The sequence below is a fragment of the Lentinus tigrinus genome (genome assembly GCF_003813185.1).
Source record: "Lentinus tigrinus ALCF2SS1-7 unplaced genomic scaffold L226scaffold_6, whole genome shotgun sequence".
Taxonomy (NCBI): domain Eukaryota; kingdom Fungi; phylum Basidiomycota; class Agaricomycetes; order Polyporales; family Polyporaceae; genus Lentinus; species Lentinus tigrinus.
Window position 1 is genome coordinate 1,322,477 of NW_027137915.1, and position 12,298 is coordinate 1,334,774.

Sequence of the window (12,298 nt, forward strand, 5' to 3'; positions counted from 1 at the left end):
ACTTGGTTATGAATCTTCATACCTACTTACGTACGTACATACATACATACACCTTCGCCTTGGCTTCTAATTGTGCATATTGTGACGCTTTAGTACGAGCTCGCGCGCAGTTGGTGATATATTATCTGTAGGCTAGTGTGCTGCTACCTTCCCCTCGTTCCCTTTACCCCGTCGTCCCCCTTGTATTCCAGACAATCCGCCGTCATGCGCTTGGTTAACCGTTGACCTACATACAATAGGGTGGCTACGTCCGCTCGTTCCGTTCCGACTGCACCCTGTTGTTGTGTTCTAGCAATGCTATGCATCTGTGCCAGCATCGTTTTCAAGTGTCGGAGGACCTGGAGTTGTATGCTACACATATCGTAAACCACCGCGCGCGGGTGTGTTTGGCCTACCGTCTAGACATTCCGAGGCACAAATTGAGAGTGACGTATCCAGACATGCAGCATCCATATGGATCGTCTTGAGCCCATTATGGGGGACTGGTATTTGGCATGCCCTGTCGGCTATAACCTACGAATCGTACAACATATAAACACCAAAATCCAGAAGCAACAAACACGTCACGGTAACTCTCAATCCCGCACGACATCGTCCCAGTCAGCACGCCGAGCACCCCACACCTCCTTCCATGCCTGACTACTCCGCGCACAAACCTCTCCGACTACGCGCCACAGTCCGAACAGTTCCGACGGACGCGTGAATGGTAGGGCGACGTCAGGCGAATGTGGTATGTACACAGCGAGTCCCGCACGGAGCGAGCGCAACGCCACGGTAGACTGGTCCGAGATGGTCGCGAGCAGCAGCTTCGGAAGCCCATGCGGCTGTTCCTCCTCCTCCGGGTGCGAGCCGGTGCTGTCCACGTCCGTGCTCGCATCGCTCTCGTTATCGCGCTCGCGGCTTTGCGCGTCATCCGAGGTCAGCAGCTGCGCGGTCGTGTGACCGGGAAATAGGATGGACTCGGACTCGCCCGGGTCGGCGTGCGTGAGGAGGCGGAGGGCAGGATCGTCGATGTCGATAGACAGCAACGAGGAGAAGAAAGAGAGAAGAGGGATGTGGATGCGAGGGTGCGGCGCGGGTCGTCGAGCAGACGTCGAGGATAGGGGCGAGGACAGGCTACTGATAGTCCGTATGCGCGAGTGCGTGCGCGAGCGACGACGCATCGTCCAGTATGGCGGGACGTCCGAAGAGCGCGGCGAGATCAACCTGTGGTTCCGGCGGACGTTCATGTAGGAAAAGTCGACGTCTCCGGCACCAACACGGTCGATTTCGTCCTCGAGCACCCAGCTCGAGTCGGATTCGGATATGTCGACAGTTGGGTCAGTGCTGAGTTCCCATAGCTCAACATCTATCTCGAGCTCGTCGTCTCCTAGAGGCGCGGCTTGTCGTCGTGTGAGTGCGACGTCCCCACCTGCGGGAGATGCTGACGCTGCGGTAGAAGGTGCACTTGACGAGGCGCGCGAACGGACTCCCAAGGAGAAAGGCTCAGACGCGTCAAAGTCGGTAGATGGGGAGAAGAGTGAGGACCCGGGGCTTGCCGGGTAGGGACTCGGTGGTGCAGAGGGCGGGCTAGGGAAGATGTATATGGAGTGGTCGGGCGAAATGACGTTCAAGGACGTCAAGTTCGCGCGCTCGCGCTCTGCACCTTCTCCGTTCTCCCTGGAGGCAGAAGGCCGCGGGTTCGACGATGGAGGACGTTGGGCGTAGTATGCGGCCATTTGGGAATATCCGAGGGTAGAATTAGGGGAGAGGGAGGCTCAGGCTTGCCTGCTCCGAGTGCGAGATTATATGGCTCTTATCTTCGGAACGTAACGGAAGGCGACGAGTATGATGAGGATGGTGAAACCAGAGCAATCGAGACGCACAGGCTGAGCTTTCGAGAGCTGACTTGAGGAAGGTATTTGCAACACACACCTATACTAGCGTTTGATGATGCGATGGTGCTTCGGCGGGCTGAGTGAGGCCAGTTCGGTGTGGCGAGTACGTTCCAATCATCAAAACGACTTCGTAAATCTTGGTCGTATGCAGTCCTTTCGTGATAGAACGAGGATGGGGCGCGATAAGATTGAATTTGGAGGTGAGGAAGGTACAGTCACCGACCGAGGGTGGTGGTGGTCGAGAGCCACCTCGAGCTGCTCGAGCGCCCATGCCTTGCTTCATTCCCGTCCATGATCGTGTTTCGTTGATGTCGTCGAGACTCGAGACACGCACATTTGTTACAGTACACAACTCAACATGCGTGGTTATTGGAGACGTGCCGATTTGTTTGATGACCATGACAATTGGTTCTGCAGCGGACCAAAGACGGATCTCAATTACTGCGACAGCAGGTTCGTGTGGCAGGCCTCGGGGAGGTACTGTATGTGCATGCATAGTTGAGCTACTCACTGTATGAAATGGTAGATAGCTTTCAATGATTACGAGGTACGCGCCTGTCGTCTTCATCGTGTTCTCCCTCGGATTTACTCACCTCCGTTCTTTGTACTGTAGGTGTCGAGCGCCCCGCTCACGCAGAGCTTGTGCTACGAGGAACGCTACGGGCTGCCAAGTCGCTGGTTGTATGAATCCTCCTGGTCGACTGCGCTGAGCTTCCAATCTCGGCCGCGTTGGCCAGCGCATCTGCCGCACCCTCGTCAAGGTCGGCTTCATGGTTTCCGGACAGCAATGACGACCGCCAGGCCGAAGCCGTGCTCGGGGAGAGTAATCATGAATTGTTTCTGTGTGGGTAGGTGACGTGGTCGCATACCGCCCTACATCGAAGCTGCAGCGCCCAATGCTTTCCATCCGTCACTCACGTCACCAGTTGCCAGATATCGCGTCCCAGCCTCCCAGGCATGACCCGCGTTCATCGCAACTGCGCTCGCTCCCGCACGAGTGTACTATGGGCTTCACTATGTAAGGTCGAGATGCCCTAACTGCGCCCCCCTTGCCCTTGCTATTGCTCTCCATTACCCATAATCATTCCCCTTCTCCGCTCCTTCATGCGCTTGCGCCCTTCTGGTGCATTCTAGCACCTGCGCATTCACTTTCATTAAATTCGCGTGCACTAATCTACGTTCTCAACCGGACCGACAGTTCCTGGCTTGGATTCTTCTACGCCACCAGACTGCAGGCAGACTGCGAGGCCCTCTTGCTTTCTGCCGCGTCCCTCGAGAGGTCCCTGTGCAAACTCGAGAACTTCAGCCATATCCTCCAGTTCGAACATGAGCTTCATTGCAACTCAGTTCAAGCGTAAGTCATGATTATGTACGTTCACCATATCATCTCATCATGTAACTTGCGTAGGCCTTGACGCTCAGGAAATTGGCCCCAATGCACCCACCGACCTCACTGTCTGGCTGTCCTTCCAGATCGCGGGAAATCACGTCCTCCTTCCCCTACTCGTCGCAACCTTCCTCCTCTTTAGCTCAGTATCACGACATCCTACAGTGATCAACGTCTGTTGTACGTGGATCATAGCTGGAGTCGTCTCTTCCCTTCTGTGAGTCGATTCTGTTGCCCCAGTCTAGAGTGCATGCCCTAGAGTTATTTCCAGTTTCTACACGGGCCACCACGTCGGTCCTGAACCCCCCAAAGATTTATGCATCGCTCAATCTGCCCTCCTTGCATCCGTGCCTCCAATGTAACAATTCATTCCTGAAACCTCCACAAGCTTCATTTCTTACTCTATTCATCTAGGGCTTCCGTTGCAGCCTTGTCGCTCGTTTATTATACCTGGTCAATGTTCAGGCCATCAAAGGTTCGGCTGGGACAGAAGGCACAAACTGGTCGTCTGACCACTGTATGCGTAAGTTACTTGCTCGGCTCGGCTTTCCGCGTACTCATCCCCGCGATAGCTTGTCACTACTCCATACATCGTGTACATCTGTTTCGCCGTCGTCGGCTTGCAGGTGAGCCTACCAGCACTGGTCTCTAGGATCGTGATCTTGACCGTCGGATTGACATGATGTTGGAAAGTATGCCGTCAGACATGCGGACAGAGTAGATCGCGCGCGGAGATACTTCTATTGCTCCATACACTGGGATTTGTAGTAAGTCAACCCCTCCATTCGTTCATGAACGGCACCTTCATACGCCCTGCAGCAACAATGTGATGGGCCTCTTCACGGCCACGGTGTGCCTCATCGCTGCGGCTCTCGAAGGTGAGTCGTCAACGTCTCACCCGCTGCATCGTTGTCTGTTGTCTGAAGGCGAGACACGGTTGCTGACGTCTGGAGTTTCCAGCGCACATTATGTTCATGCTGTCTCGGAACTGGACGGCCCTCCGGCGTGCCGGTATGAGCGTTGTAATCGACCTGCAACTCACAATCCGCGCGGGTATCTTCACTGCATACGTCCTCTGTGGCACTGTGTAAGTTCCGAGACCCTGTCCCAATTGATGGCGTACGTATTGAAAAGGGCTTGCAGCGTGATGCTTGCTACAGTGGCCAATGCCCGATCGATCGTTCCGGACATGTGGGCGGCTTCCAGTAAGTTGCGATCTTCCTGCCCCCAGCGAGCAACTATACTGACCTGTTCACTTAAGTTGGGATGGCATTCTTCCTTGTGTTCGCTACTCAGCCCGTATGTCTTACTTGGATCATCCTGCTTTCTGATAGATTGTCTGATTGGGATCTTGCAGGACGTCCTGCGCGTATGGGCCAACATACTGAGTCGCCGCCATTTCCGGAATGCTAGTCGTCGTGAAATGTACAGCACTGCGTCCCCCGAGCGTAGCCCCACGCCCCTTCCGTCTTTCGATTGCGACCTTCTCGAGCGAACAAACAGCGACGCTAGCGAGAAAGCCCGCCTCGCTGCGCTTCACGCTTACTACAAGGCACGGGTCCACCTCACTGGTGTCGAAGTCGAGGTGATCAAGAGGCCAGAAGACGCGTTCTTGGCTGGTAACGACCTGCGAAGGGCTTGAAATGTGAACGTAGATCGTGGTGCGTGGGAAAAGTGTGCTCTGGGAGTTTCTCGTGTGTTCCGTCGTCTTCATTTTACCCTAGTACATACTGTCCTTTCTGACGGCATGCGCCTTGCATGTTAATCCCTCCGCTCCTTGTGTATCGATATATTCTCCCAGTGTCCTATGGCATCATCAATTAGAGAAGAAAGGGTTGAGGACAATAATTTGCAGGGAAGTGAGGAACTCGAACCGTGCTCATTCAATATTCAATAGCCGCACCGCGAGCGAAAGATCACGTTCCTCCGGACCCGCAAGAGGTAATACACGTCATCGAATAACCTTAGTGGTACAACATCCGATTCTCGTATTATACAGGTGTGATAGATAGAGTAGATTGTAATGATACAGACGTCTTCGTCATAATAGTCGTTAAGATCATGAGTCCCAGATAGCACCGAACGCGGGGATGCCCCTACTCGTCATCCCGTATACCACCTTCTGCGTGAGCTTTTGGTTCGAGATAATGCACACGGCCTCGGCATTGAACTCTTTGACCATGCGGTACGTCAGCTTCACCATGTCTGGCTTGCCGTGCTTGCGGGTATCTGCATCCAAGGCGTCAGCATCAGCCACTGGCATGACGCAGATCCAAATAGGGAAGACGCACCATAGACGACCGCGCCCGGAGACGCTGCAAGGATAGCGTCGACGAACTCGTCACCGAATGTCTGTCGCACGTTGGGAGACGTCCAAAGAAGTCTGATCGGAACGCGCTGCTCGAGGATGCATGGGGCGCACGGTCCAATGCCACTTCCAGTGGCCACAAAAATGACGCGCCGAAAGAGCGGGGTTATTCGCAGCACGCCGTAGCATGGAACACCGCGGACCCAGAGCTCTTTGGGCGGCTGCTCGATCATCTTGCTCGTCCAGTCTCCGGCGCGCGAGACCACGAGTGAGTAGCCCGTCTTCCCTGGCTCCGAGATAGTCGCGAAGCCATGCCACTCCATGAGCGGGTTGTCTGAGATACGGGTGAAATGGCCCGGACGCGGGGTCACTAGATACGGAATTAGAACCCTTATCGGCGCACGTAAAGGCGATAGAGAAGTTGCGTACCATAATCGAAGTAGAGTCTGATGGCGTGCTTTGAGAGGACTTCTGCGCGGACAGGGACCTTGCGCAGCCTCAACCATGGAAGGATGATAGAGCACGTCATAACCGTGACCAGCCAGAAGGGGGACGCATGGACGAGGGCGCGACCCAGCGTCTCGCCCGGGGCGCGGTAGTCATTCGTCAGAAGGACAACCTATGGAAAAACAGCATTCAGTACCATGCGGTACATCCACCACCTGAAACGTTGCGTACCTGGCACCAGACCAAAGCCGTGGCCGTCCAGCCCAGGAAGCGATGCGTGCGCTCGAAGGCGTCGTGGTGAGTAGTGCGGACCTTGGGGTAAGCGAAGAGTACAATGCCGATCAACAGCATGAGTATGAAATAAGTTATCGCCACCGTAGCAACGGAGGTCTGCAATGGCACTTGGGGTGAGCTATAAACAGCATATCACGGCATGAGAGTTCGGTACCTGCTGCTTGTTCAGAAGCTCTCTGGTCGCTTGTACGGTGAAAAGGATTAACCACACAACGCCGCTGATAGCGCAGCCAGAGTGGACTTCAGGGCAACAGTCAGTGTACCTCGGAGCTTGATCGACATGGAGCACTTACAGCCACCAATGTGGTACACGCGTCCTGCGACTCGGCGAATAGCAAGTGGCCAACTGGAAGTGGTCGGTCAAACGATGTCCAACAAGCTGGTGGAAGGTGGTACTTACGTGTTCGGAACTGCGCAAGCAACTGTGAAGAACGCGTTGATCACGTAGTCTTGGCGCATGAGAATCGCGCAGAAGAGGTTCGCCACCACAATGAGACCGAGCTCTTGTGCGTTAGCGCCACCCTTCGCCAGCGTCGCGATGAAGACGGCCATGTTTGTGACGAAGACCACGCCGAAGAACCTGCGGTAGAGAGAGAAGATCTGGTGGCGTACATTGCGCACGAAGTGGCCATGTGTCTTCTCCGGGAGTTCGTCGTCCAAGTAACCGTCCCAAAAGTTCCCGGCTTCGTGAGCGGATGAGACCTCTCCCTTCTCTGTGATATCGGAGACGAACGAGGAAGCCGGTGTAGAGCCTGCTGTTTCTTGGACAGTAATCACAGTACCGGCACCGGCGTCCTCCTTGATACCCATCTTGTAGACTGGAGGAGGCTGGGAGAGGTTGGACAGGATGTCGGCGAGGAGCTTGCTGTCATAGGCAGAGGGGCTGTAGAACTCTGCCTTCGTCGCAACGATGGCTACTGCGTCCTTCTCGGCCTTCTCCCTAGTAATCTTGTCGAGGGCCATCTGGCGGAGGGCGCGCTTGTCGATCTTTCCATTGCTGGTGTAAGGGAAGTCGTCCATTGTGATGTATTGGGTCGGTACGGCGTAGTACGGCTGGATGAGGGAAGCTGCTGCAGTGACCGGCTCGACCTTCACGGTCACCGGAGTCAAGAAGCCCCACAGCTCGCCTTCAATCTGAACATATGCAGTCAATGTCTACGATGGAATCAGGATAAAATCCTCTAATGACGTACGAGCAATGCCGTCGCGTTCTTGACTGTGGCACAGGTCTAGGGAAACTACGTCAGAACATCTGATACAGTGAGCCAGAAGAACACATTACCTGCATGGCCGCAGAGACTCCATCCAATTCCACGCGGAAGCCCTGCGCAGCAGCCTCGGAGCTCAGCGGGATATGCTTCTAGCTCGCGGAACGTGACTGACGCACCTTGACTTTGACCTGGTCATCGACGCGGCCCAAATGCTCAAGCTCCCCGTTATCGCGCCACCTCCCCAGATCTCCCGTGTTGAACATATAGCTCCTATGGGGCGGACGGAAATCATGAGTGAACTGCGCAGCTCCAGGCGGAGTGGGACGAGAAATACCCACCCATCGTTGACGAAGGGGTCGAGCATGTAACGCTCGGACGTTTTGTCTGGGAGGTTGACATAACCCTTGCTCACGCATGCCCCGCCAGCCCACATGATGCCCGGTTCTCCGACAGGGACGGGCTTCATGTCGTCGTCCAGGACATACACGCTCGTATTGGGAACCGGCCCCCCGATCGTGAGGAAAGTGCCCGCTGCGTGCAAATGCACTGTATTCACAATAGTGACCTGCACGGCGGGTCAGTGATTGACGCGAGCGTGGCGAAGTCGGACGTGAGAGCGGCCTACTTCCGTGGGACCACAACAGTTGTAATAATGCGCCGATTGCGCCCACTTCTCCGCGAGAGCTGCGAACGAAGGCGATGAGCGGAGTGGGAAGACATACGCAGTAGAGGTCATACGTAGTGGACAGGGCTCTCCGGCGGTCGCGACCACCTTAATGTTGGGGTAGTCTGCGGGGTCATGAGGAGCTAGAAGCAATCGCGCAGTTGAGTAGTCGTCCCCACGCGCAATCTTCGTCAACACGCACCCATCATGCTTGGCGTCGCTGAAAATATCCTCTACGTCAGTCTCGGCAGGTGGAACGTCCTGAGATGCACTGACCAATGACAATGTCCACCATCTTCATGACGGCGCGCCATTCTTTGGATGACTTGCCTCTGACGCACAGAGTGCATCCGTTGCTGAGGCTCCCGAGGATCTCCTGTAGTACCGACAAAGGGTAAGATAATTGTCAGAGGATCATGTATGCGGACTGACCCAGGCAGCCATATCGAAGGCGACATTCAGGAGCTGAGACACTTTGCGCCCCGGGCGCATCTCAATATTTCCAGGTTCGAGGCAGACGACTGCATTTGATCTCAGTGGACGCCGAGCGTCAGAAGAGCGCTTGAACGTACGATTCGTGACGTTTCCGTGCATGACTTCAACCCCTTTAGGTTTACCAGTAGTACCTGAGGCAATGTCAGTTCAACGCCATTTTTCAGATGCATATTGTTGGCACACCGGATGTGTAGATGATGTAGATGCTATCCGTGGGAGCACTTGTGTCATCTGGCTTGGAGACGACCTGAGGTAGACTTGCGATGTCTTCGAGGCAGAACGCAGGAGACCCAGGAACCCGGTGCACGTATTCGTTCATAGTGAGCACCAGCTTCGCCTCGGAATCCTTCAGAACGTGCTCGAGCGTTGACTGGGTGACTATAGCACCGTCCAGGGGAACGTAGGCGCCGCCGGCCTTCAAGACAGCGACGATCCCAACGACCATGAGAATCGACCGCTGGACTAGGAGACACACGCGCACGCCTGGGCGAATACCGGAAGCGCGCAGATGGTTCGCGAGGATGTTGGCCTGCCTATCGAGCTCGGCGTACGTGATGGAATCGCCGAGGTGTTCAACCGCAACCGCATTCGGTTGAGTGGTGGCGTGGTGCTCGAACGCGTGGTGAACGCAGTCGAAGGGTGCGCGGTGGCGGGCTCCGTAGCTGAGGAGGTTGAACCGTTGCTGGTCCTCGAGTGAGAGAGGGTGGAGACTCATGGCGACAATCGTGCAGCAGTGCTCCTGAGCCCGGAGGACGCGTCCGATGGAAGGAGGGATTTGAGGAGGAGAATGCCCAAGCCCACTTGAATTATATACCTCGCCGAATAGACTGCGCAAGTTGTGGAGTTAGCCCCTCCTGCCGCGGTTCGGACAGCATCCTCATGCTGCACCCTCTGCCGCCAGTAACGGACTCATCACGCAGACAGCTGAGCCGACGTAAGCCCGTCACGACGCCAGCATGTGTCGTAAAAGGAGCGAGAATTGCGAAGATTCAGTGAAGTAACAGCTGATCAGCCATACGCTAGGCACGAAGATTGGACGCCTGAATTGCGAGTCTGAGTGAGGCGGGGTAGATTAAATCGGGGGGGATGATTGTTTCCGGGCCAGAGACAAGGAAGTGTTCGAAGGAGCAAGGAACATGTGGGGGTCCGGAGTCAAGCACTAGGGAAGGAAGGCGCCTTGCCGGCATCGTCGGTGAAGCGGCCGCATAGCATCGACGGCAGATACTCGAGGGCTTGATTTCGGCGAGCGGAGGGGGGACGTCCATGTGCGCAGGAAATGTGCTACGATAAACCTGGTAGATTACCATAAACACATCCCTTGTTCCCAAGTCGCGGTGCTATTCTGTGTGTGCGATCCATTTGGAACGTCCTGCGTCAGCGTCAGCAGCATTCGTCCGGATGATGAGAAGCCGAAGATTCCCCCAAAACACGCACGAATAACTCACTATAGGCTGACACTCTCACCCCGCCAACGCTCAACCCAGGGCTTGGCGTGGCAATGGCATGAGGTTGTTGACGAATGGCGTCTCGTGTAACAGGACGTCTCGGAAAGCTCCTTGCACAGCGACTAGCACGACACCTTGTCATCGTGAACGCGTAGCGAGCTAGTCTTGGACCACGCTCATCCTCGGCTCAACTTCGCAGCAGTGCGGCGTCCGAGGATGCACACGCCCCATGGAACAGACTGTATCCTGCTTCAGCACCGCGACGGGTAAAGGAGGTAAGATTGTCTTGAAACGACTTCACGTAGATACACGGGCTGAATGCCGATGACAATGAACAGGAAGATGATTGCTGCGGCCGGCTGCTAGACACGTCACTTCACCCCGGATCCCGCAGATCGCGAAAGACGTCGGACACGTCGAACAGCGAGGCTTGCATACCTTACGCAAGGAATCACTTCCATTGCGCCACCTCCTGGACTTGTCTATCTTGCAGAGGCATATGGAAGGCATCAAGAGAGGCGTGTGGAGTGGAGGCGAGGGAAGACCAATAGCCTGATGGTTGCGCGAGGAAGGCACCGTACGCTGAGCATGAGGAGCCTACGGCGGGTGGTGATTCTAGACGGGCGCAAGCGCCCTGGAAGTCCTCAGCAAGACTGCAACTCCACAACCATCTCTTACTCACCACCGGTCAACGTCGCCGTGTATACTGAACGCAGGACAAGGGTCGTGGTCAGAGGAGAGGAGCTCGGAGGTCGAAGCATCCCGTGCGTGGATGGGCAACGCAGGATCTTATAGCAGGTGGGTTGTAACAGATATCATCGGTGCCATCCTGCTCCAAACTCTGTTTAATCCCGAACTATCCTCGGTTATGTCACGACGCGAGCGTCGACGACAGGACGCATGCATGCCATGCTTCATACCGTACATCGACAAGACCATTCCGCTGGAACAATACCGGAGTGCGACCGTCGGACGACTGAATGCAGAGCTTCTGTCTGCGGGGCGCTTCGAGCGACGCTGGCGTTGGCTGCAAGAAGCTCCAAGGAAGCTCCTCCTAGCCAGAAGTGGTTTCTCCGAATTGTACGTCAGATAGTACGCTTGCATTTTCAGTATTGATGCAACTATCTAGAGGAATGGCACTATTGGTGCTTGTAATCAGTTTTCCAAGAGGCGGAGGATCTCTCGAAGCTGCGGCACTCATGCTCTCCACCATATTAGAGGCATAGCGGGCCTTCCCAAGCGTCCCTTATTACAGACGGAATTTTCTCCATAAATTGAGTGAGAAAATACGCCGGTGCACCCGAACCTGTAGCTCGCTGCAGTTGGTTGGTATCTACTCGTTGTGAGTACTATCCCTCGAGGAGTCGAGTCGAGTCGAGTCCCCGCATCAAGCTCAGCGCCGCAGCTCCTTTGCAAAATAATCATCTCCATTTGTGCTAGGTACGCACCGCCCACTCGCTGGCATTGTCTACGCCAGACTCTGCTTCGACTGTCCGCCTTCAACAAATTGTCGGGGGCCGAGCGCTGACTCTTGCACACCCGCCCGTTGGACGCTGTGAAGAATAGAGGCCATGATGCCGCCTTACGGCAAGCTTTTACAACTCGGACAGCTCGGGACGCTCTGACTCCATTGCACTTCTGACAGGAGTTTGAGCGGCCATGGCGTGCGTTACGAGCATACCGCTGGTCGCGGGTGGAAGTCTGACGGTTGGAAATGCATAGAGCTGTAGAATTCACAATTTGCGTTCTGTCAGCATCCCCAATTTGCATCTTCTGTATTTTACTCACAGCATCTATTCAGGCATTGGTATAACGGGCCACTACAGCTGTCGCATTTGGCGAAGACTCCGGTCGCTGAAGGCAGGGCCCGTACTCTGCGGATTACGTCTTCCGTCACAAGCTCGCGCTGAAGAATTACGGACGACTGCACACCTGGCGTTCCCTATTGATTCTACTGCACTCCCGCCACGCCGTGTCCAAATATCCAAACTCGGTCCGCAGGCCGACAGAAGCAATTGAGGTATATGGCGATGATTATCGCCACGATGGGGTCGCCGATACTATCTAGAACAGCAGCATTACCGCCTTACTGCGGAACTCCCGCATCCCACAGGAGGAATAGCTTCTCGGGCAGGTGCGCTGCCAGATATTGTGTGACGACCACATGGAC

At 55.3% G+C, this 12,298-nt stretch overlaps 5 protein-coding genes across 5 annotated transcripts; 1 reads left to right on the plus strand and 4 right to left on the minus strand.

Moving 5' to 3' along the window:
- Positions 1-466: 466 nt before the first annotated feature.
- Positions 467-2,205, minus strand: L226DRAFT_532625 (uncharacterized protein). Its single transcript, XM_067680296.1, has 2 exons — positions 1,915-2,205; positions 467-1,799 (listed from the first exon to the last, which is right to left on the minus strand). Exon 2 carries the CDS (start codon positions 1,716-1,718, stop codon positions 576-578), a length of 1,143 nt encoding a protein of 380 aa, XP_067538430.1. The 5' UTR covers positions 1,719-1,799; positions 1,915-2,205; the 3' UTR covers positions 467-575.
- Positions 1,817-2,426, minus strand: L226DRAFT_334043 (uncharacterized protein). Its single transcript, XM_067674023.1, has one exon. It carries the CDS (start codon positions 2,371-2,373, stop codon positions 1,915-1,917), a length of 459 nt encoding a protein of 152 aa, XP_067538431.1. The 5' UTR covers positions 2,374-2,426; the 3' UTR covers positions 1,817-1,914.
- Positions 2,427-3,203: 777 nt separating this feature from the next.
- L226DRAFT_568849 (uncharacterized protein) lies at positions 3,204-4,906 on the plus strand (the record flags this gene model as incomplete). The annotated part of the gene is made up of 11 exons (XM_067684219.1): positions 3,204-3,231; positions 3,286-3,481; positions 3,536-3,622; positions 3,679-3,787; positions 3,837-3,890; positions 3,958-4,031; positions 4,084-4,142; positions 4,225-4,351; positions 4,408-4,469; positions 4,526-4,563; positions 4,622-4,906. The coding sequence occupies 11 exons, from the start codon at positions 3,204-3,206 to the stop codon at positions 4,904-4,906; spliced, it is 1,119 nt and encodes a 372-aa protein (XP_067538432.1).
- A 417-nt stretch (positions 4,907-5,323) lies between these two features.
- Positions 5,324-9,398, minus strand: L226DRAFT_458792 (nonribosomal peptide synthetase 12; the record flags this gene model as incomplete). The annotated part of the gene is made up of 18 exons (XM_067675467.1): positions 5,324-5,493; positions 5,556-5,942; positions 6,002-6,191; positions 6,251-6,409; positions 6,468-6,553; positions 6,607-6,659; positions 6,714-7,447; positions 7,507-7,542; positions 7,596-7,637; positions 7,701-7,794; positions 7,863-8,089; positions 8,150-8,208; positions 8,263-8,331; positions 8,391-8,408; positions 8,465-8,564; positions 8,621-8,709; positions 8,761-8,814; positions 8,867-9,398. 18 exons carry the CDS (start codon positions 9,396-9,398, stop codon positions 5,324-5,326), a joined length of 3,099 nt encoding a protein of 1,032 aa, XP_067538433.1.
- A 1,755-nt stretch (positions 9,399-11,153) lies between these two features.
- L226DRAFT_334283 (uncharacterized protein) lies at positions 11,154-11,996 on the minus strand. Its single transcript, XM_067674026.1, has one exon. The coding sequence runs from the start codon at positions 11,896-11,898 to the stop codon at positions 11,326-11,328; it is 573 nt and encodes a 190-aa protein (XP_067538434.1). The 5' UTR covers positions 11,899-11,996; the 3' UTR covers positions 11,154-11,325.
- Between the last annotated feature and the right edge of the window lie 302 nt (positions 11,997-12,298).

Excerpts from the sequence above, each read along its gene's own strand:
- L226DRAFT_532625 (XM_067680296.1), bottom strand. The coding sequence starts at position 1,718 with ATGGCCGCATACTACGCCCAACGTCCTCCATCGTCGAACCCGCGGCCT.
- L226DRAFT_334043 (XM_067674023.1), bottom strand. The coding sequence starts at position 2,373 with ATGCATGCACATACAGTACCTCCCCGAGGCCTGCCACACGAACCTGCT.
- L226DRAFT_334283 (XM_067674026.1), bottom strand. The coding sequence starts at position 11,898 with ATGCAAATTGGGGATGCTGACAGAACGCAAATTGTGAATTCTACAGCT.